The sequence below is a fragment of the Pristis pectinata genome, chromosome 5, assembly GCF_009764475.1.
Source record: "Pristis pectinata isolate sPriPec2 chromosome 5, sPriPec2.1.pri, whole genome shotgun sequence".
Lineage (NCBI taxonomy): Eukaryota > Metazoa > Chordata > Chondrichthyes > Rhinopristiformes > Pristidae > Pristis > Pristis pectinata.
In genome coordinates this window covers 48,494,327-48,519,100 of record NC_067409.1, presented here as the reverse complement: position 1 = coordinate 48,519,100, position 24,774 = coordinate 48,494,327, and the positions used below count along the sequence as shown (strand labels likewise).

Sequence of the window (24,774 nt, the reverse complement as noted above, 5' to 3'; positions counted from 1 at the left end):
AATAAATGGTTCTTGTCATTTATTGCACTCATATTTGCCCACAGACTTCCTGTAGACTTTTACAGTGTGATTTGCCATAATTAGAGAGCTGAGACAGTACTGTGTCCTCTATAGGGGATCTGAGACCGAAGTGAACACAGCAAACATGAACATGTTGCACATTCATGCGTCGAAACCTCCCTGAGATATGGTGCAGAGTTTAGGCAAGAAAGTGCTTAAGTTAGAATATTAAATTAGGAGCAAAGCTATGGAAATAAAGCAAGAACGGGAGAGAGAGATGAGATTAGAAAGAGCCAAGAAGATTGAAGGAAAGATGTGAAGCAAAATACATATATTTCAAACTTTTAAAAATCTCTAACAATAATCACAATATTACAGTGTAAAAATGGGCAGCAAGTAAGGCTCACACTTTGGAAAACATCAACATTTTCTGCTATGTTTATTGGGCATCTAGTGAGTAAATCTTGCAACTTCATACTGTTGCATGTATGTGAATGCTGTTTACCTCAGTGCAGAACCCACGTGGTGCAGTGGAGCAATTTGGAAACATGGATAGCAGCTGCTGATTTCTGTGTTTAATTGTGTATGTGCAGATGTCAGAACTTGCAGTTTGATTTACTGCTTAATAATGTTGAGTGCTGGTAGCTTCAACATTATTTCCAATTACAACTCCAGGCAATTATATGGAGAACAATGAATTATGTATCTGGAGTCCAAGGAAATGCCATGTCAAGCACCACAATCTGAAATTAACTAGACACTGTTAATGTAATCTTAAATCTATTCAATACCAGATTTCTTCCAGTTATACGTAAAGACAGTACAAAATTCAAATCCATTGTGAAATTCAATGCCTTTAGTGGATGGCTATTGCATTTAAAGTGTAGGAAGATAGACACTAATCTCACATAGTCATCAAGAACTATCAGTAATCAAAGAGCAAACAGCTTCAGCCATACTATGATGATATATGACACGTATCAATAGGCACTTGAACACAAAAGGGATACCATCATTGCACAGCAATAATGGATTTGACTGGTGCAAGGCCATGTAATGTAGAGAGTAAAATCACTGGGATAAATTGCCTGCACTTCATCAAGCTGCCCTATCGATCATAAAGGGAAAAAATTGTTCATCCAACTTCAGGCATTGAGAAGCTAATTAATTCCAGCAATGAGCTAGTTATTGTCTAAACAATGGGAAATCTCTCAGCCCTGAGATGCAATGCAACTTAGGGTTTTTAATGACACATATCCTGTCTCTTTAATGCCTCTATCCTTTGCGGCTGAATTTCTGCCCTGTAACATACTAACATCACTCCATGTCCACAATTGTCTATTACCGGAGTACACCAGTTCATAAATCATAGAAAACTTGTGCCACAGTAGGAAGGTATTAAGCCAAGCCTGTCTATTCCAGTCAAAAAAGGCTACTCAATAGCTTTTGGTCCATTGTCCTGCAGCAAATGGCCCTTCAATTACACATCAAGTTTACATAAAATGTGATAGACTTTCTGCCAATCCCTAATTTTCTCTGTGCGAAAACATTTCACTCCTAAACTTTCTTTTACTACAAACCTAGGTCCTTTAGTTTTTAACCTCACTGCAAGGGGTAATAGGCCATTCTTCTTTACTTTAAGCCCCTCAAGTCTTTATATACCTCTGCCTCCTCCGTTCCAAAGAAAACAACCCTAAATTATCCAATATTTTCATCTGTAAAGCTCTTCTGCACCATGTCCAGTGCAATTGCCAGATCTCCCGTAATATGGCGAATAAGCAGTGTGCACTATTGAAGCTGTGGACTAACTAGCATACTCACTGCCTCGGCTAATAAAGAAAAGCATCCTGAATAACTGCATTGAATGATCCTGGCTACCTTTAAGGATCTGTGGACTTACATTCCAAGGTTACTTTATTGTTCCATATTACTTATTTTTTATGTCTGCATTACAATGTTGCACCTCCCCAGATAGATTACTCCACACTTCTTGTCACTTATTCTGTTCGATGGACCAGACTCATCGAACTCTTCCTGCAGTTCAAAGCTTTCCTCCTCACTGTCAACTACATGACCAATTTTTGTATCAATTACAAATACATTCATAATACTATTACTTTTAAATCTCAATCATCAGTATACTACAGGAAGCATGTGACCAAGTATTGAACCCTGTGGAACTCCACTAGTGACAGCACATGGGCCAATAAAGACTCATCAACCATTACTTTATGCTTCCTACCGCTGTACTAATGTTAGATCAAATTTGCCACTCTTCCTTGGATCTTGTGGGCTTTACTTTTTTTGGCCCATCTATCTGTGCACACTAGTCTCAGCAATATTCTAAAATAATGTCATATATTGTGAAATTTATACATTTTAATAAAATGCTCTCCCTCTCTAAGTTGACAGCATCACATATTCCTTTTACTAGCAAAATCTGAGTATCTACCTTTCCAATGAGAGAAAAGAAATGCATGATAAGACTTGAAGAAAGCAATCAGTATATTTATGCTCTTTTCAGGAGGTCTCTAAGTCCTTTTAACATCCAATGAGGCATTTTTGATGTATAGTCACCACTGTAATGTGAGAAACATGATAGCAAGTTTATGGACTGTAAGCTTCTGCAAACTGCAATCCAACAATAACTAGATAGTTGTTCTTTGGATACCAATTGGCTGAAAAATATTGTCCAAAAAATATTGGCCAGAACATTGGAGATAATTCCTCTGAAAACTATTTCTACACAAGACTCCAGACTGAATATTGGGAGGCAGTTGTACAATAAGATGAGACATTTATACACAAGATAAATCTTGCCTTCACTCAATGAGTGCACATAAACTAAGAGCCCAGTTACTGGACTACTGGATGATTTTTCCTCTCTACTCCCCAAGAGACACAGAGACAAGCTGTGGATAAAAATGAATGTTTATAAAGCAATCTTCCCAACTTTATCAAATGTGCAGCACCCAAGCAACTGAATAAAAGCACAGGAGACTTCTCCCTTTGTGCACTATGCAAACCTTAAAAATAAAACCCAAATAGTTATCTGGCTTTATAAACATAACTTACTTTTTTCTCCCTTTCGGTTTGTTTGTATGTTAAAGTAACAAAATGTAAATCTGCCATTTCAGACTCTGTTTGCCGAGCCTCAATTAAACGGCTGATATAGCGATTCACTCGAGTTCCTGGAGTGTTATGTATAATATTTGTAGAAAACGATGATCGATTCCTGACTTTTTCAGATGCTGTCCTCAGTGCTCTTCTCTTTGTAAATAAAACAAAAACATTTTAATTAGTGGTGGGCTGAGAAAGAATTCTTCTGCCACAATTCGTATTTCATTTACAATCCCTATGCAGAATCTCTGAATACAGAAAACAGAAGAGGAGAAAGGCCTTTTCCTTAATCTATTTTGTGGGCCTTAAGATTTTCATATGGCATTTGATGAATATTAAGATAGCTATACAACATCCATTTGAACTAATCCATTATAGTTCCTTTAAGAGCATTCCATGCATACAAAAGCTGATACTGATGTGTGTACGAACTATACATTTTGTAAAGATATTCCTTGGAATAAACACATTTTTAAAAAGAACAAGCATTACAATGGATATCTTCCTATTATAGATAGCTGGGACAGAAAACATAGCAGGAGAAACAACAGGATTCTTTGATTTTACGTAATGAGAAAGAAATAACAATTTTAAATGAACTGGACGATCTTTACTTTAGATGGAGTAAATAGTGTTCAGTCACTGCTCTGTAGCATACACACATAAGATCAGCAAAATTTTCATTGACATTGCTCTGTCTGTAACCATTATGTTCTTTGCAAACATAGGGAAAAAGGCACATAATCACCTCAATTTATGACACGGTATTTTAATATATTTGGAATTCTTTTACTCTTTGATCCAAACTTCAACTCCTCCCATTTGTTGAATCACAACAGAAGGCTTGGAAAAGAAAACCACTCTGAAGTAATGAGGCACTCAATGTACTCAATTTGATGCACATTATTATCCAATTGAGTCAAAGGTAGAACCGTGAATGTTGAAAATTCCACACCTATCTTTCCAATGGTCTTCTTTCCCCAGCCAAAGTTAATTGAAGAAAAGTGATCAAATTTGGAGCATATAATTCTCACATTGATTCATTAAAAATGCTTGCATATTAATCAAAGTGAGCATAATGACTCAGCAAATTTAACACAGAACAATAAAAAAGCTATGAGGAATGCAAAGGGTTACAAGAAATTGGCTTAGCCTGCAGCTCAATGGGGTATTCGCTAAAACTCCAACCAGTGTAAGAGAAACTTCCGAAGGGAACCTATGACGTCACGTTTTAGTAGGTGTGGTTGTGTTCAGTGATTGAAGTTGAAATTTTGGATAATGACAAATCCAGAGTCTGTTTATCATATTCATGTATAAATGGCAGCACTGTTGCTCTTAAAAGAGCTGCAAGTACAAGAATTGTTCATGATCAGTGCCAATAGTGTTCCAGATTATCACAGCTATAGAAGCAGGCTGTGCAATTCTTCCTTGCTGGTTTTCGTTCTCTCTTACAACAGTTGGGCCTCCTCACTCACTTTCCACCGCCATGCACAAACATCCATCAACTCTGTCTTCTTAGCCAGTGCCTCAGGGTCAAAGAAGACTTACTTTCACTCTGGCTTTGTGTGTTGAGGTGACCGTTGAGACCAATGTGGGAACTGCAGACTCTTCCACTGATGGAGCAGATGGTGGCTGATGAGGTGGGAGATAGCTTGTGAAGAAGTGTACTCTGTCCACCATCAATGAAGGGTCTCTGTATGATCCTGATTCATGACCTTGAGGTTCTGGATATCATTCTAAACGCTCCTGCTTTGAGCAGTCATATGCCAGGAATTTCCATAAATCAGAGGTGATATTGTGCTTTCAAGCAGGCTTTGACAACATCTTCAAAACTCTTCTTCTACCCACCTGGTAATCTTTTCCAGTGACAGAGCTCAGAACAGAGTGTTGACAAGAATCTGGAACAAAACACAAGCTGCTGGAGAAACTCATTGGGTCAGGTGAGATTTGCCCCACTGACCCACGAAATTCCTCCAGCAAATTGTTTTTTGCTTCAGTATAAAGTGTCAGTTTTGGATGTCTGTTGTCAGACACATAAACAACGTGGCCAATCAATAGAGCTGACTGAGCATCGTTAAGCCCACAGTGCTGGGAATGTTGCTCTGGGAGACGATGCTGATGTTGGTTCACAAATTCATCCAGGGAATTTTCTGGAAAACATGCTGGTGGAAATTTTCAACTGTTAAGGTGCCTCCTGTAGATAGTCCAGTTCTCAGAGGCATATAGGAGGACAGGGACCACCACCGCATGGCAGATCATGAGTTTTGTGCAAGGTCCAAAGTTCTGATCTTCAAATATCCTTTTTCCTCAATTGATCAAAGTTCTGCTGGAATATTGATGGTTATATTTCCTAACCCCTCCAATACCTGCCTTCACTGAGAAATAGCACCAATCTGAGGGAAGTGGTCCCCATTTAGTAGTGTCCATATTGCCAGATGGCAGAACTGAGCAGCAGGGCAGATAGATAGTGCAGATAGTTAGTGCAGAAGTTCGGCGCAAAGTCCATCATCTTATATGCTTCAGTGAATTAGTTGACAATAGCCATCAAAGAGTTAAATAGCTCTTTGATCTCTCGGTCATATGCACCACCACCCCCTCCCCACACAAACACAAGTGTTGCATTGAATTTCCATTTAAATTTCCTCCCTGCTCAAAATTCACGTCTCCATGATTCTTAGAACTTTAGAATGCCTATCATTTGCTCTTTTCACTGTATTAATTCGAAAACACATAGTAAATTCTAGACAAACAGGCACCTAATGCTCACAAATTAATCTTCACACATTGCTTTCAATTTAAAACCACAAAGGGTGTTTTCTTCTGAAAGTTTCTTTGCCTGAAGTAGAATCCAACATGAATTTGTCTGTGGCTGCCAAGTGTTGGATATTTAAGGTGACGGTGCTTCCTGTACCAGTTTTCTGTACTAAAAGAACAAAGTAAGAAAGCAGGGGAAAAGGATTGGAAATCATAGATGCCAGAGTCTGCTTTTTCTTGTTTCACTGAATTCCATTGAACATCATGTAGAATTTGACCTGGAAATGTAGAATTTTGTTCATAACAGAGATTTGAGGAGTTGGACAACTGAAAATTGCTTTTGTTCACAGAAAAAGTGAACATATTTCTCATCACATGAATAAGAAAGAGACACCAGATACTCTTATTGTGCACATCAAATATTGAGACATGTTTTTTGTAGTTCACCAGTTACCTGTGTGAATATGGCAATATGATTTCAGTAATATTTTGTGTGGAAACAAATGAGACAAAATCTTACACGGTAGTGTAGCGGTTAACATAACACTATTACAGTGCCAGCGACCCGGGTTCAATTCCTGCCGCTGTCTGTAAGAAGTTTGTACATTCTCTCCGTGTCTGCGTGGGTTTCCTCTGGGTTCTCCGGTTTCCTCCTACGTTCCAAAGACGTATGGGTTAGGAGTTGTGGGCATGCTATGTTGGCGCCGGAAGTATGGCAACACTTGCGGGCTGCCCCCAGAAGACTCTACACAAAAGATTTATTTCACCGTGTGTTTCAATGTACATGTGACTAATAGATATCTTATGATGCAGCTTTTAGAAATAGAGTTCAAAATTCATTTATTTAGAAGTCTTATTACCACGCAAGAGTTGATGAAGATCCTATATCAGGTCCCAAAAGATGCTATTGTTGTTCTTGAGGTAAAGGATAAATAAGGAGAGCAGGGAGGAGGTCAGGAGGAATGGACATTTTCAGGCATCGTGAAAAGTAATGCACTTTTAAAGAGTATTGCCAACAGGAAACATATTCCTGGAGGACGACTTGCACATGCAAGATTCTCCATTGAAGATTATCTTTGAAGGATAATAACAGGAAATATTCTGCATGTTAAATATATTTGATATTTGATAATGAGGATCCCAAACGCATACAAATATATTACAAACAGAAAACACTTGCATTGTGCGTTTTTTTAATTGCATCATTAGTTTGTTGAATTTACACCCATTGTTAGTTTGAAAGCATGGACTGTCTTGATCTTCTTCACCTTGTCTGAATGGCCTTTCACCTCTACTGATTAGCCTGTGCTTTGATTCAGTAATCTCACAAGAGTAGATTAACTCCAACACAGTTATTTTCTTACTTCATTCCATTATATGGTCAGAATGAAAAAAATAATGAACATTTTTACATGTTTTGTCAACATACTATCCGGATTTTAATACCAAAGGCAGGCTATAAAGACTACTGTTCTTGTGCACATGAAGATAGAGCTTACACCAACAGCAGACCTGCATTCATCAATAACACACATAGTAACAGACACTTCTGCACTATGAAAAGATCTATTTTCTTCTGCTTAATAATTTTCAAGAAATGGGAAATTTTGTTACAAGCTAGTTATTTGATAATATCATAGGATGGAGGAGAACACAACCATCACATTAATATAAAAATATCTTGAGAAATAAAAATAAAAAAATTCTCATTTATGGGTTGGTCTTATATTATGCCCTCTACAAAGACCAGCACACAGTTTACTTAATTACAGCATTTCATTAGAACTGATGAAAGCAGATGTGACTGAATATGGTGAGTAAAGTAAAATTACAATTAAAATACTACATCAAATTCTAAGACCTACCCATTTCTAGAGCTTCTTTCACTGAAGTGCTATGGTGGTGTTTTAGCCCTACAATGCAGTCAAAAATGAATCATTACATACCTGCATCATCAATGGGTTCTCTTCATTACTTCCCTCTTTATGCTGTCTCATTTGCTGCATGCCAGCATTACACTTTTTACATCATTGGATTTGGAATTGGTTTATTATTGTCACATGCACCGAGATAAAGTGAAAAACTGGTCTTGTATACCATTCATACCGGTCGATTCATTACACAATATATTGAGGTAGTACAAGGTAAAACAATAACAGAATGCAGAATAAAGTGTAACAGCTACAGAGAAAGTGCAGTGCAGTTAGACAGTAAGGTGCAAGGTCATAACAAGGTAGATTGTGAGGACAAGAGTCCATCTTATCATACTAGGGAACTATTGAATAGTCTTATAACAGCAGGATAGAAGCTGTCCTTGAGCCTAGTGATACGTGCTTTCAGGCTTCTGTATCTTCTGCCCAATGGGAGAGGGAAGAAGAGAGAATGTCCGGGGTGGGTGGGGTCTTTGATTATGCTGGCTGCTTTACTGAGGCAATAGGAAGTAAGCAACATGAAGATGAAGGGAATTAGAAGGCAGAGCTCTCCAAAGCCATGATCTTGCCTTCTCATCCACATGATGAGATGAGTTCCGCCAACTTTGCCTTGCCTTGAAATACAATACTTCACTGCTGTCTAGTTTTCAATTTAAATGTGTAAACTTGACTTACTGAAGGCAAGAAAGATAGAATGCCTATCAGATTGGGCTTAGAACTATCAAATCCTTAATAGAAATGACCATGTCCTTTTTTTCAAATTTACTCAGTTTTGGGGATGTGGACATTTATTGGCCATCCCTAACTGCCCTTCTTGAACTGCTGCAGTCTTTCTGAAGAAGATACTCCCACTCTGCTGTTGAGTTCCAAGATTTAGACTCAGTGACAGTGAACGATGGTATATTTCCACATTAGGACAGTGTGCGCCTTACAAGGGAACCAACAGCTAGTGGTGTTCCCAGGTCCCTGCAGTCCCTGTCCTGCTTAGTAGTAGAGGTTTTGGATTTGGGAGGAGCTGTCAGAGTGCCCAGGTGAGTAACTGTACTGCACTTTGAAGATGGTACACATTGCAGCCACCGGGTACCAGCGATGGAGGGAAATGAATATTTAGGTTAGTTAATGTGGTGCCAATCAAATGGGCAGCTTTGTCCTGGATCATGTCATGCTTCTTGAGAGTTGTTAGTGTTGCATTCATCCAGGCAAGTGAAGTGTATCTCATCACACTCCAAAATTGTATCTCATAGATCACGGAAATACCTTGTGGTGCCTTGAGGTATGTCAACCACCAGAGGATATCCAGCACCTTGACCTACTCTTGTAGCCCCTGGTACTTACGTGACAAAGTGTGATCTTTCCTGGATGTTGATGGTGGGGAACTCAGCGATGGTAATACCACTGAAACTTAAAGGTAGGTGGCTAGACTCTGTCATTGCCCAGTACTTCTTTGGTGCAAATATTACTTGCTGCTTATCAGCCCATTGCTGAATGTTGTCCAGGTCTGGTTGCATGCAGGTGTGGACTGGTTCACCGGTTTAAGTGAATAGAATGGGCTGACACTCTGAGCTTAGAATAATGAGAGATGTTCTCATTAAAGCATGCAAAATTCTGAGGGCGCTTGACAATGTTAAGATGTTTCCCCTAGTGGGGTAGTCCAGAACGAGATGACAATCTCAGGAAGAGATATCAGCCACTCACAACTCAAAGAATTGTGAATTTTTGGAATTTGCTTTAGGGTAGAGTTTGGATGCAGAGTCATATATATTCAAAGCCAAGAACGGCAGATTTTTAGACTCCTAGCAAATCAAGGGTTATGGAGATTTGGCAGAAAGTGAACGAGACCAAAGGTCAAAGCAGCTACAATCTCACTGTATGGTGGAGCACCTCACCATTTGTCATATGCCTACTTCTATTTCTTATGTTTGTTTTTCTTATCACTAATTCTATCATTTACATAACTTATTAAAATTACTTTATTTTTGGTCCCTCACAAACTATTAGATTCTTTTACCCTCTTCTGTTGCTATGATTTAAATACAAGAAAGCCATTCTGATCATGCCAATATATACTTAAATATCCTAATTTGCTGCACGAGCCTATATTTAGGTTTGAATTAGTGTCTTCCTTTTGTTGATGTTCATCCACATCTGTGTAACGGTCATTTAGGAAACAAATAACAAAGATTCATCCACTTCATGCCAGCTGGGTAGGGTGATGAGGGCAAAAATAAATAGCAGCTTTTTAATCAGCACAATGGGCATGCTGAGAGACTGTTTCACAAGAGCCTATAGAAGGCAATGACTTTCAAAAGGAGTAAGTATGAATAGAGGAAAATAACACTTCCTCCTCAACACATCTCCTTGTCAACCCAGGATCTCATTAGCTAAAAGCCATTGGACACACCAACAAAAATCAGAATAAAAGTATTCAGATACATTGCTTACCTTGTCGTCATCTTCACATGTCATCACGTTAGAAAAGGGGATTTCAGCTTTGAACATCTTTCGGCAGTGCATGAGTTGAACCAATAAGTAGCACACCGTTTTAAATTTCATCCTCTTTGCTGGCTTTATGTCTGAAAGGATCAACCCTGGAAAAATCTGCCAAAAAGTTAAACAAAAATCAATACATATTTGTAACAGCAATAATAGTGCTATTTTAAGACAATGTTGCATATTAAAAGATTTCCATTCACCTCACACCTGGGCTCAAACCCAATTCAAGCTTCGGAAGTAAGTCTCCAATCTCTTTGCTGGATAGAAAGTTATTTTTGTTAATTACTTAGGAGGACAGTGTTAAAGGGAGATTGATAAGATGGAGGAGAATGGGGTAAAAAGTGGCAGATGAAACTGGATGTCAGTAAGTGCATAATTGCACTTTGCCAAAAGAAATGCTAGCAATCATCACGGTCTGAACAGAAATAGATTAGGTGGAGTGGATAAGCAGAAGATTCGGGGGCACAGGTTTACAGAGCACTGAGGCAAATTTGACAGCATGGGTTTACAGAGGTTTGAGGCAGCATCACTACAAACAGTGTTGAAAAACCTAACTGAATTCTAGATTATACTTCAAGAGATGTTGATAGAAAAAAAACAAAATGATGAGGTATACAAGTTCTCAATAAGCCCACAACTTCAATAGCAAGTTCAATAACATTGAAATGATATGAGGACTTTACTGAGAGTAAATCAGACTTATTAGGATTGTTCTGGTGTTAGGAGTTAACAAGAAATACTTGAACCATTTTTGTTTTATGTTTTAAACATTTAAAATAATTACAGATGGAAATGTAGGTAAAGATTGTTTCTACTGTCTGAGGGAGCAATAATGAGATAGCAGAGCATATGTGAAATTAAATGTAAATGAGACTCAGATGAGGAGGCATCAGAATTATCTTCACATAGGTGTTCTGTGTCCACATAGTTTGTATTAGAGTCAATGGCTGAGATACAAACTCTCAACAATCAAGGACAGATGGATTAGGTGAATGAAATAAAAGGATTTGAAGTATTATGGGAATAGGATGGGTAATTGTGATTGAAGCTGTTTGCTACATGGAAGTAGTTTGTATCTGCATTGTAACATCTACTTATTTCTATGCGTAACAGGAACAGTCTCAACCCATTTCTTAAGGGGTACAAGCCCAAAGCACAAAATGAATCTTCAAGTCACTACTAATTGGGATCAAATTTACAGAGCTATATAAAAATCCCTTAGGTTAGTTGGTAGGTTGGAATGCAAAATGAGAACAGAAATGTCAAATTGGTGCTGGAGGGATTGCTCTCCAAATGCTTGTATTGTTAAAGTAGATTAAAGTAATCTCTGCTATGTGGTAAAAAAAAATGCTATTTTTGGCTTGCACGTGCTTGATGATGAATCAAAGGATTTGAAAATATAAAGATTCTCCATTCCTTAATGCCTACATTCCTCAAGAAGGAAAATCATTCCCTACCTTGAAAGTAAAATGGTTGCTATCGATGACATCGTATCACAAGGAGTGTTACCACTGAAACTAAAAGGTTCGATATGGTGTGAAGTTGCCCAGAGGGAAGGAAAATTGAAAGGGTGTATCATGTTATCCACAATGGTGGAAGTGAATACATTTCACGTCAGTGCACTGAAAGGAAGTTAGTAACCATCCAGTCAGCAACAGGCAAAGGCCACGTGTGCACTTGACTGAGCTTTAGGTCATCAATCCGAATATCATCTTATTTGATTCAATATCAAATTTTAGTTGTGAAGCAACTTGGGGTATTTAATTGCATTAAAGGCCCTATGTACATACAATTTGTTGTTGTTATACCAAATAACTACTCAGATTTAGATCGTTGTGAATTTATTCATCACAGTGATTCTGGTCCATTGTTTGCTTTTGCATCTTATAGAGTGATCATTATTTCATCCTTCTACTATACTATCTCATATGTAAAATCTAATTTATTTGTAAATGCACACACTTCCCCCTGTCATTTTTAGGTTAATTCCACAGTTCAAATCACAGATTTATGTTCTGAAGATTATCTTGAATTCCAGTACTTCAGCGTAAATGTAAATATTCCATTGGAAGCCTGTCACCTCTGAATCAAAGGTGACTTCTCACATCTTCCACAGTGCTTACGAAAACAATTGCATAAGTGGAACGCCCACTTGCATAAGGATTAACTTGCAAATAATTCAAATCAAACTTAACGCACAACATCATTTCACGAATTCTAAATTTTCATCCGAGTATTTTGAACAGCATTTAAATAGTGCTTTGAATAGCATTTAAATAGCACAAACCCATCAACACACTTATAAGGGAACATTTTCCATTGAAATAATAGAAGGAAAAATCAAGTTAGCTCCTTCACAAGCAAGCCTCCAAATGGGTCCTAAATTAGAATGTTTGCTCTGCCCAGGGTGAAGAGTACCCAAACACAAACCAAAGGTAAGCTCCCTTTTAAGAAATTGATTCATTTAATTGTCAGTAAGCTGACCTAACTTTGATTCAGAATAGAACTAAATTTCTGCCCCTCAATGACAATTGGTGGGTGACCTTCACCACAGTTTTATGAGAGCATAACAGTGAAGCTTTACACTTGAGTGCTTATTTTAAGAAATTTCCTTTAATTTATTTTCTTTTGAACCAATTGGTAGACCAGGGAACCATTAAAAAGGGGAAAATGGGGTGGTGGGGAGGGGAGAGGGGCAGTGATAGAGGGATGTTCACTTTTTAAATTGGATTGTCAAACAAAGATTTTGTGGATTTTTGATTATGCTGTATTTGTGGGGAGAATAGACTAATTAATTTTTTGTGCTATCTACATTTGAGCTGGGAACTATGCACAAAAATGTTATTTTTGAGCTCTGCAATATAGTTTGGCATTGAAATGGGTTATTGGTGAGGATGTGGATAATAGTGCAGAAAATCCTGTTGGTTATCATTATTATTCTACATGGTCATCGGGTAGGTTGCAATGTTGATTTTTAAAGAAATAAACATCCAAAGCTCAAATAAACAAAGAGGTAAGATAAACTTTGCTTGCAGGTAACTTTTCACTAGTCTGTTGGGTGATATTGGTGACAGAATATAAAGTCACATTATTTTTCGGACTGGAGAAGACTATAGGACAACATAGCCACTTTTCCAAACCTTTGATTGATTAATTTGGTCTGTAAAGAATTGCTCTAAAACACTATTCCCAAAAGGAATTCATCCACTGCTTAAAATATATTATGCCCATCAGCATTCTATTCCATGATTCTCCTACTAAATATAAAAGTTACCTGAACATTCTAATTTATTTTAATAGTTTTAACTCTGAATTGTTTTTCTTAATTCTCGAATTCTGTAGCTATCAGACATTTCTGAATTCACGTTTGTCTTCTTTGTGAAAATCCAAACACCTTGATCATATTATCCTTACCCTTCTCTTAAGGGAATAAATTATTTTTCTAAGTAACCAGCCTGTAAATTTAGCAATTGCCTGATGTTTCTCTCCTTGGTATTCCTCCATTAATTCTATATTTTCCCTTAATATCAATGCCAGATACAAGTTCAACATTGTCCCCTCTGGTAGAGCCAATTAGTTTTCAGCTATATTCATGAAACAATTTAAAAAGAATTAATGATCCTCAGATCCTAAGGGATCTATTTTGCATAATTCAATAAAATTCAATAACTGCATGGCTCAAACAAACTAATTCTCTGTATTGCTGTATTCTCTCCTTATATTTAGTATAAGAACTATGAATGTATGTGATACTTAACTCTGTCTGTACACACAGGAGTGGCATTATAGGGACAATCTTATCAAAGAAGTGTCTGAAGTCTATCAGTGATATTCTGTGCAGAGGTATTGGAATATTAAAGAATGCTGCTCTAATTATATCTTTGAACAATTAGAAGTTCATCAATTTCCAAAGACGATTGTCTTATCTGAAACTTAACACCAATTTAAATAATCTTCTAAATGGCATCTGAATATTTAAGTGGTGTCAATTTTTCATTTCATAAAATATTAGTATTAAAAGTAGGTGGTGTTGCTCCAATCAGTGGTTTCTTAATGTTAAGAAAGCTACATGCTTGGAAAAAAAACAGATCAACAACAACAATTTGCATTTGTACGGTGCTTTTAATTTGGTAAATATCCCAAGGCAGGGGAATAGAAGCATTTCCAAACAAAAGTTGTCACTGAGTCCTGTGAGACAGGTCTCTATGACAAATTGGTCAAAGGAGTAAGCTTGAAGGGAAATATCTTTTTGAATGAGGGAGAGAGGTAAAAAGGCAGAGATATTTAGAGAAGGATTTCCAGAGTCTAGAACCTAGTTGAAGGCACCATTCCAATGATTAGTTCTACATGCAACAGCTCAACTTAAAGAAATAAAGGACTGCAGATGCTGGAATCTAGATGAAAAACACGATAATGCTGGAGGAACTCAGCAGGCCAGGCAGCATTCAATGCCGCCTGGCTTGCTGAGTTCTTCCAGCATCATCACGTTTCTCAACTCAACTTAAAAATGCATCAAATGACAGCAGAGAAGGGCATCTTGTAATCTCTGTGGTGTGAAGGCAAGCTGTATACTGGCTTTATGAGCTACATCTCCAAATGTTGTTTGTAAGCAAACTATGGCAGGGAAATTGATTATGGCAATCCACATGGCTTCTTATGAAAATACCATCCAGATTACTGTGGTTCCACATTTTGATTTAGGAGTCCCCACTGATGTTACTTCTAGTGTATGTGAAACTCTTGTGCATTGTTTTCTGAAGTTTAAGTGAATGGCATATCCCACTTACCCAAACCTCACAGGCATGGGGCGGTTAATTCAGCCTATTAAGAGCAGTCTTCATCCAAACTATCCAGCATCAGCAAACCTATGCTGCAGAGATTTCCAAAAAGATTCTTCCTTTATACAACATTACCTAATAATTAATCCTCTGTCAGTAGCATTAAACACTCCATACATAATAGCACATTCAGTGTCAAAAATTCATTCCACTGTAGTCAAGGCATGAATTCTGGATACTGAGTGGAATGTACAGGTGTGCAGTGTACTCTTCCATAATGTGCAATTAATGAACATTTATTGCCTCCTTCCTTTACTTCATTGTCAAATATTAAATTGGAAAACTTAGCAAGATCTTGGAATAAATTAAATCCTGAGTTAATTCACAGTCATATTAATAAATAATTCATGAGTGGCTGGAAAACAAAATATAATTGTCAAAAAGAGCTTACAAGTAAAAATACAGTAAACCCCCAAACGAGGAATAATAACATATGAAATTACTACTGCTTAACATACAGTCACATGGATACTCGGTCTGATGCACGCACCAAATTAATGTCTCTAGTGAAAAACATTCAAAATTAACACTGTTTCTATGAACATTAAGAACTGAATAAAAATCCACGATACAAAATTAACATTAAATCCTCCTGAAAGAAGCATTTTGAATCTTTACCAATAATTAAAACCAGCTTCAATGCAATCTGAATTGTGAAAATGTAATAGCATTGTAATCCTACAACAATGGTCTCTGAGAACCCTACCCTAGAGACAGTTTTTTCTGCACTTTGTGCTATCTCAATTCTCTGTGTTTTATATTAATTTAGTTTTTGGACCTTACTGTCCTCATTTGTTTTTTTTCCCCCTTGAATTAAATCCACTTCTAGCAGGAAGTTTAATTAAGTTGAACAGAATCATGTTCCCTGCTGTTAATAACTCACCCAGCATACCCTTAGGAGGGACATGTGACTGCTCAAAAGCTGCTTCTGGAAACTTTATTTTCTTGATGCACCCTGAATAAGGAGAGCTGCTTCTAGGTCGTCACAAAAAAAAACATTGGATTGCTGCAAGCTCATTCAAAGTTCCCACTATGCATCCCTGAGGATCAGTTCCCACTGTCCTCCACTGCACAGCTGCCCCATCACCCTGAAACTGGGGATCTGCAGTGGACCACCTGTTTGGTGCCTGAAAGTCACTGCTAAGCTCTGGTCTCAGAGATCTTGGCCCTCTCCTGGATACCTATAGTATATAGTGTAGTTTGTGCTCTCCAACTTTGAATCTGTTTTGGGCCAAAAATCACAGAATAGTCCCATAAACGAATCAAGGTTTAAAGCTCAGAAACATAAGTACTAATTCTTAAATTCTTGTAATTCCACATAATTCAGAAACTGGAATCTCAGTTGCATCTTGACATTTCAATGTGTTATTTCTGCAGGTAAATCTTAATGAATCCAGAGATTGTTTTTGACTCACTTTCCTTCGATGAGAGGGCACGATGAAGAAGGTTTCAATGTTATGCTTTTTAAGGAAACTGTTTCTCTCATGCCCATATCCTGCTTCAACTTCATAATCTCCATTCAGGCACTCCAAGGTGGTCTTTGTTATATGAACCTTTCTATAACCAAAGTGAAGACATTAAACAAAAGTAACACTGCAGCCAATTACTGAATTGATTATGAACACAAGTTATGAAGGCCCCTAATTATTGCTCTTAAGTCATCTGAGACTTGCAGAAGGTGTTGATGTTTAACCCAAGCCTGTACAAGTAGCCAAAATGGCATCAAACTCCTTTTGGATTATTCCATTTATGTTTCTCGTTTTTTTTTGCCTGAAAACTGAAAACAGCTTGATGTCAAAATAGCAAAGCATTCTAAAAAAGCTATGGCACTGTAGATTTTTATGTGAAACATTGATAAAAATGGTTTCACTAACAGCTAAAATTTCCTTAGTCAGAATGATCAGTAATAGGGCCAGCATCATTCACTTTTGTGCATTACTCATTCATAACAATTTTAATTTAGGTATATTCTCTGTGTAAAATATTTCACAATTATATATATTTTCAGTAAATATATTCTCAAGAGGAAAATAAAAGGCTATTCACTACTTCCAGCTAAGTATCCACTTCGAAGTTGTTTTAATTCTCCTTTGACAGAGGGCAGATGGGCCATTTTATCTTATTTCCACTAACTAACAGATGACCTTACTCTGGTATAGCATCAAGTTCCTGATAGTCTGTATCTTGCTTCATGGAGCAGTTGATAATTACCTGAGGGAGAACACAAGCAAATGGAACAATCCATCTGCACAATATAAAATAATGTAATTTGTGGGAGTTATCATAAGATGAACTGGTTTAGCAAAGAGATCAAGTAGGGCTGTTACTTCAGCACCACATAATTGAAAATGTACTTACCGCAGAACAAGGCATAATAACCATCATTTCCGGGTCATTTCACTTTTAGAAATTCAGCTGGGCATTTTCCTGTATGAGTCATGCTTACACATCCGACATGATGTTGGTGAAATTAGATTGGGTTATCCCCAGAACAATCATCATTGTGCAGCACCAGACTGGAGAACTACCCCACAAGGTCATCCCCTTACTTACTTCTTATTGTTTGGGCACACCCACCCTGCACCTCCAGTACCCATTTGGCCCAGGGCCTGACTCATCGAAACCACCAATCTCCCCACCTGATCCCCTAATCGGTCCAGGTGTTGAACTCCCTCACTCGCCAAGTTGTTCCCCTACCTCGCTGACTGGAAGAGCATCTGACAAGCCCTCACATCCACTGTTTCTAACCCTAATCCTCTGTTTTCCGAAGGCCTTGATCCAGTGATCCCCAAGGCACACAGTGAAGGCACTAATCTCTGCACTCCACACCACCCCTCCTCCATGTCTGAATATTGCTCCCCCACCCACTGGCCACCCATCCATGATCCTCCTTCCTCCCCCGTTGCACCCATCATATTCACTGACCTACATTCTTATCTTGGTTGTTGAGTTGATAATTGTACACCAAGCATCCCAAACCCCATCCCTATACCATCACCAACATGACTGGAGATAGATGAGGAATGGATACTAGGCAGCAGTTTCAGATGGAGAAAGGCAGAATTGGATGTGGAGGATAAGATGTGGAAGGCAGATGCATGAGTTTGGGGCAGGGGAAGCAAAGACTGCAAAAATAGAAACAAAGAATTCAGGAAGTCCAAGAAGCAAATACAATGACTTGAAGGTACAGATGAACATTGGGGTATGATCATGGGTCCCGGCACTCTGGACCTAGCCAAGCCTTGTTTTTGTTTCCCAGGACTGCACATCTTTAGTGGCTATCTGAGCATTTGTACAGTCCGAAGGCCTTTTCACTTTCTCTAAATGATGCAGAGGTATTCAGAAACAATGGAATATGTTATAAATTATACAGAAAATAAATTGGAAAATCTCAAAAATAATGACTTTAAAACACATTCTACTTATCTAAATTAATAGAAAACATTAATTTTAATTTATGTTTTTAAAAAGCTTCATTTTTAATAATGCTCAGCAACCCCATTCAGATGAATAGTGGGTGTCAACTTCCTATCTAGCCCTTATTTCAGCATGGTTAGGATCTACCCTGAACTCCATGCAAACCTCCAGGGTGCTTTGTGTTTCAGTGCTACAGTATGCACATGCAGAGATCCAGATGTATGGAATGAGATAAGCATGTAGAGGACAAACAATACACGATAAATGGTAGGATGTTAAGAAGTGTAGAGGAAGGACCCTGAAGATACATAACTGGTTAAAGAAGCATATAGGCTAATTGTCTTTAGTGTCCAAGACATAGAACATAAAATGAAAGAGGTCATGCAGAAACCATATAAACGTACTTTAATTCACAGCTAGGTTACCATGAGCACTTCTGATAACCTTCTACAGGAACTAGAGAAGGTGCAGACAAGATTTAAAAGGATGTTGCCTGTGCTGAAATCTTAGAGGAAATTCCATAGGGAACCAATGGTTAAATATCGCCAGCCAATTAATTTGTCCCTGACTTCCACACCTGCACACTGAAACACACAAATCAGAGATTTTGTAGAATTCAGCAAATCCTACCTCCCAATAAGTTGCTGGACTCATCCGAGAGCCCAGTGGTAGAGCTCCAACATACCAAAGGGAGGGGCCAGATGAACCACATCTGACCCTCATCCAGTCCCAAACAACATGGTCCCATGCACTTGAAGGTGGTGGCCAACCTCAAGTAAAGTGCAAATGAAGGTAGGTGGCTTACTTATTCTCTTTATTTTAATGTTTTGAAGTAATTTCTGTGACACTAAAGTTTTTTTTTAATTAAATGTATGATTTGAACTGTTTTAAACATCTCAGATTACTAACAGTGGACTTTGTGGACACCTCTCAGGTGCTGAAGGTAAACTCTGCCAATCCTCTGCACCCGGGTCAAATTAGTGTGTATAGGAGGCTATCAGGGCAATAAGTTCATGCACAGGGCTGGATTCAGAAAAATCCTGCTCATTGCCATGAGGAAAAGCTGACGAGGGTGGTGTACATAATTATAAGAGACCTAATTAGGAGAGTCAGGAGGGACACTTTTCCCTTAGCTGAGCCATTGCTAACTGGGAGATATACAGTTAATTACTAAACAAGTGAAAAGTTAGTTAATTGTGAAAGGATTAGAGGAAGGTTGAGGAAAAGTTATTTCAAGCAAAGAGTGGTAGGCTTCTGGGTGTATGGAGAGACAGTCACCATGTTTAAAATGTGCCTGAATGACCACTTAAAAATTTGTAACTTGTGAGATTCCAGATAAGAGCTGGTGTAAATTAACTACTTCAATTTTGGCTGGTGTATACACAATGGACCACTTTGCCTCTGTCAATCCTGATCATCATCTCCACCAATCCCAGGCACTTCTAATTACCACTCTTACCTGTACCCCTTCCAGACAGTTCAGATCGCCATCCCTACCCTTCACCTTTCCCACCCACTCCTCATCGTCATTGTCACCTCCACCCAGCAGTTTCTGATCACTGCTCCCCACCATATGCTTAGCTTATTGGAGATCCACCAGGGAGTCAATCAAGCCAATGACTACTGACTCTTTCCCCCTACAAAACACCTGGACCCATGCTGCATGTTTTCTTCCTGATAACGTGCAATTTGGATCCATTTGGATGCACTGGAATTTCTAGGCAAATATTCTCTACTCATTTTCTCTATTTTGACCATCAACTGATCCATCAACAAATATTGAAATTGCACTTAAAAACTAGATGGAGATTGATTCAATATTCTACCAGTTTTGTCAGCCATCATCCAGTCAGCTTCTCCTATTCAGGTTGGTGTCAAATCACCTGCAAGTATGTCACTGAGATGACTATCTAGAAAGAGGCACATCTAAAGTGGTAGCTACCCACAGGATTTTATTAGGTATTGTTCTCTGCATTATGTTTTGATATATAGCTAAAAGTAAAACTTTGTACTTAAATTCTTCTCCATGTTTATACCCATCACTTTCCTGCATGCAACACATACACTACAGATGCACGGAACTAAAACACAGTTGAACATGATAGCTTGTTACAAAGTGGTCATCAGCTCCCCCTCTTGTCCAGGAAGTTATTATATGTATGGTGAAAAAGGGAATAAAAAAAAGCTGGGAGACAGTGGTGGATGAACACTCAGAGATAAAGGCATTTTTAGACAAACTGTGCATAATCAAATGCATTTGAAATATAGTAGATTCCATGTTTAGTTTTCTCCCCCTGAAGGATATGTGGGTGGACAGATTGTATGGTTGCATTTTTTTGTGATGAAAAATTGTCAAATATTCCATCAATTAGTGTAATTTATTCAACAATCTGTAGTTAATATTTATTATTTAATGGCATGCTCCATAACCAACCATAACATTCACTCGTAAATTATGCAAAATTTCTTCACTTATGAATTATTAGTTCATCTACAGAAATAATAAACTCTGGATTTCACATATGTACTTTGAAGTAAGAAACAGGCTGATCTTTCTCTATCTGTATGTTTGTATTGTGTTTCTCTTAGGTGGGGCAGGGGTTGTCTTATGGTATGTCTGGTTCTTAACAAAGTGTCGTTATCACATTCAATCTGTAGCAGGTCAAAAATTGCCTTTCAGTTTTTGTTCCATCGATTACCTCTACCAGAGAGGGGAAAAAAATCTCCTCCTGTCTCTTACTCCCTGCTACAAATGACAGAAGGAGACTTTTCCCCCTCTCTTTTATATTAACTACCATTCCATTCCGTTCTCAACCTATTGTACTTAGCTGGTTCTCTCTTGAATAATTCACCTGATATGTAACATACTGCATCTTTTTTGTTTTATTATAGTCTTGATCTCCCTCATCATCCAAGGAGCCCTGGCTCTGGGAGGTACATTTCCTTGCCTACCTCCACCAAAAAAAAATCTCCTTCTTAAAGATTACTCATCACTTCATTAACTTTTACTGTCAATCTTTGGCTCTATTTCACCCAGGTTAGATCCACTTTTAACCCATTGAACTTAATTTCTTCAAGTTCTACTGAACGATAATTTCTTGTCCTTCTCCATTACTAATCTGAGCCTAATGATAGGGCAATCACACTTACCCAAGTTCTCCTAAATACATTTCAGAAATTCATCAGCCCTTTGTTCCAACATTACTCAAATTAATATTTGGGTAATTAAAGTCCCCCAATATCGACACTTTTAGATCTTGTGCATCCCTGCAGATTTTCCCTCTCACTGTTTGCAGAGCCATACAGTACCAAGGAAACATGATTATACCTTTTGGTGATGCAAGAGACTGCAGATGCTGTAATCTGGACCAAAAAAATGTCAGTGGAACTCAATGGGACAGGCAATATCTGTGGAGGCAAAGGCTTAGTCGAAATTTTGCGTCAAGGACCTGCATTAGGACGGACGCCCTTGATAACCAGGATAAAGAGGTGAGAGGGTGGGGCAAGGCTTGAAGCTGGCAGGCAATTGGTGGAACCAGGTTAGGAGGGGAATGATGGACTCAGGTAGGGGAGGGGAAGAGGTGGAGTTGGGAGAGAGCAACTGGTGAGTGATAGGTAGAGACAGATGAGAAGAGAGAAAAAAGGGATGGATGGAGATGGGGAGGGTGGTGGTGGTGGAGGAGACAAGAGGCTGGAAGGTGAGAAGTAGAGACACAAGAGCCTGCAGATGTTGGAGTCTGAAATACAAGGAAGTAGATGAGGGATGGATGATGAGCAGATGGAACTAGGTAGGGAGGCTTCTTAACTCTTCTTAACCAAATGCCTTCTTTTCTTGCCCACTTCAACCCCCTCCTCACACACATACACCAGGAAACCCATTCTTTCCCATATTACAATGCCTTCCCTAATCTACATTGCTAACCTAAATCCCATTGTTTTCCTGTTTTATCTGAATGCTCTGCATTTGTGACTGTTGAGTACACATCCCTCACCACTTTTAAGCCACAGTGCCACTGCATCATATTCCCACATGGCTATTTGTACCTGTAGCTCACCTCACTGTGGGATGACATAAATGTTATCTAAACTTGTCTTTGTATTCTTGGGGGTTTTAATATTCTCATATCTAATGTAGCACTACTTCTTTCTCTAGTGTTATCCAAAACTCTATCTTTTATTGCTCTTTTACATTATAAGGTGGGACCCACCATCTGTCAATTTAAGGTCCCCAACCATACCAGGAAACCTTTCTATAAGGAAAATAAGTTCAGCCAAGTGTGTTGGAATAAATTGCTCCTCCATCTAGTGGTAGATGTTTCATCCCAATTGTTTGGTTTGAACAGTTTTGGTGTGGCATTGAGAATACTGGTACAGGAGAGATTACCTACTGGAGTGATGCATTTAATGGCACAATACAGATTTATTCAGGATACAGCTCAATAAGATTGTCATTTGAGTCGCAAAACAGTGCGTACACTGCTTGTAGACAAGTTGCATGGATTGTAATTGATGCTATGTTAGTGACTGTTTGTAACAAAGGCCTACTGGGTGCAGAGAGATAATGAAATCAATCAGCATGGAGCAATAACTTGGTATCATTTCTTTCATTAAGCTACAGTTAATATCTATCTTTTTATTATTTAAATATGGGCAGCTGAACACACACTTTATGACTTGGAAGGGTACCTCCTGGTGGCAGTGTTCCTCTGCTCCTGCTGGCCTTGTTCTTTTGGATGTTAGAGGTCATGCATTTGTAAGTTGCTGTTGGAGCAATTTGGATGAATGACTCCAGTGCATTTTGTTGATGGTACACACTGCAGCCACAGTGCACTAGTGATGGAGAAAATGACTAATGGATAGGATGCCAATCATTTTGGCTGTTTTGCCCTAGAAGGTGTCGAGCTCCTTGAGTTCTATTGTGACAAGCGCAGCAAATTGACAGCACCTGAAAGTTAGTGTTGCAGTTCATAGCATGTAGGATATGATATTTAACTTTGACCACTCACACAAGGTCATTGAACTTCATTTGGCACTGCATACAGGCCCTCAGGGTTATATTTCTATTACTGACCTCTAGGACTAGCTTTCTTAGTGAGGATGTAACTGGAGGGCCTTCTAACTTTCCGTGGATATAGGAGATCTATCCATTTTATCCACCAACACTCTCAATGTAGTGTCCAAAAACAAGAGAATCCTCCTTCTGATGTTGTGTCACTGTCCATCATAATCCAAGTCACCTTCCGTTATTGAAAGCCAATGAGCACGTGCCCTTTTACATAGAATTGGGCTGTCCAGTTTTAAGCAGCACAGGTTAACTTTAACTGATGCTAGATACTCTTCCAACTGGCACTGAACGATGCCATTCAGTGGCTGAATGTTATATAATTAGTAGGTAGCATGAAATTGAACAATTATCTGAATTACACTAAATAAGCAAAGGTTAATCACATATCACTGTCCTTTCACTTCTTTTGGAAGTTATCCAGTTCATCTCCTCACCCCTTCATTAACTCCTAAACTATTTAAATCAATACTGATAATCCGTTTATTGGCAAGATGAGGAATGGTACAATTTTGTCTCTATGCACGGCAACTATCAGTGTTTAGTCCAATGATCAGCATGCTTTGTTATATTTACAAGATGTGATAAAATGAAAGGTACATGTGGGACATTCACATTATCCCCTTGTTCACACTTGTATTTTGGAATTATGCATTTGGGTGGCAAAATTATCATTCAATGCTTTAAGAAAGAAGGGATACACCAGTTAATCAGACATCAGTCTACCATCTATTTTAGTGACGTTACTTGAATCTATCACCGGGAACAGACTGACTGAGCATTTTGACAAATACAAGCTGATGAGAAAGAGTCAGCATGAATTTGTGGGGGGAAAAAGTGCATATTTCAGGCACTTTGGGATCTTTAGAGGAGATCTTAAGCAGATGGATAAGAAAGTGTCTGTGACTATTGTCTGTATACACTTCCAGAAGCAATTTAATATTGTGGGAATCTGATAGGATAAACATAGAGTAACTATTTCCTCTTCTGTGCCGGAGACATAATTGTAAAATTAGTGCTCCAAAGTAATTTATTCTCCAAAGGGGTAATGGATTAATGACACTGACATACTTACCACCTTTAACCTAATTTCATGATGGAACATGCTTGATTGGCTAAATACTCCTGACAAAAATCAAATATTTTTTTAAAGAAAGTA

At 38.3% G+C, this 24,774-nt stretch overlaps 1 protein-coding gene across 3 annotated transcripts in view; it reads right to left on the bottom strand.

The window, feature by feature from the left end:
* Positions 1-24,774, bottom strand: part of LOC127570410 (adenylate cyclase type 1-like) — a 176,984-nt gene that overhangs the window by 59,860 nt on the left and 92,350 nt on the right. For 2 of the 3 annotated variants that reach the window (XM_052015965.1, XM_052015966.1), the window contains exons 7-9: positions 16,552-16,693; positions 10,248-10,403; positions 3,076-3,270 (exon numbers count right to left, since the gene is read on the bottom strand). In XM_052015965.1, the coding sequence (XP_051871925.1) occupies positions 3,076-3,270; positions 10,248-10,403; positions 16,552-16,693 (493 nt within the window). Of the gene's footprint in view, positions 1-3,075; positions 3,271-6,676; positions 6,790-10,247; positions 10,404-16,551; positions 16,694-24,774 lie in introns of those variants that run through there. The other variant, XM_052015967.1, reaches the window with a different exon arrangement.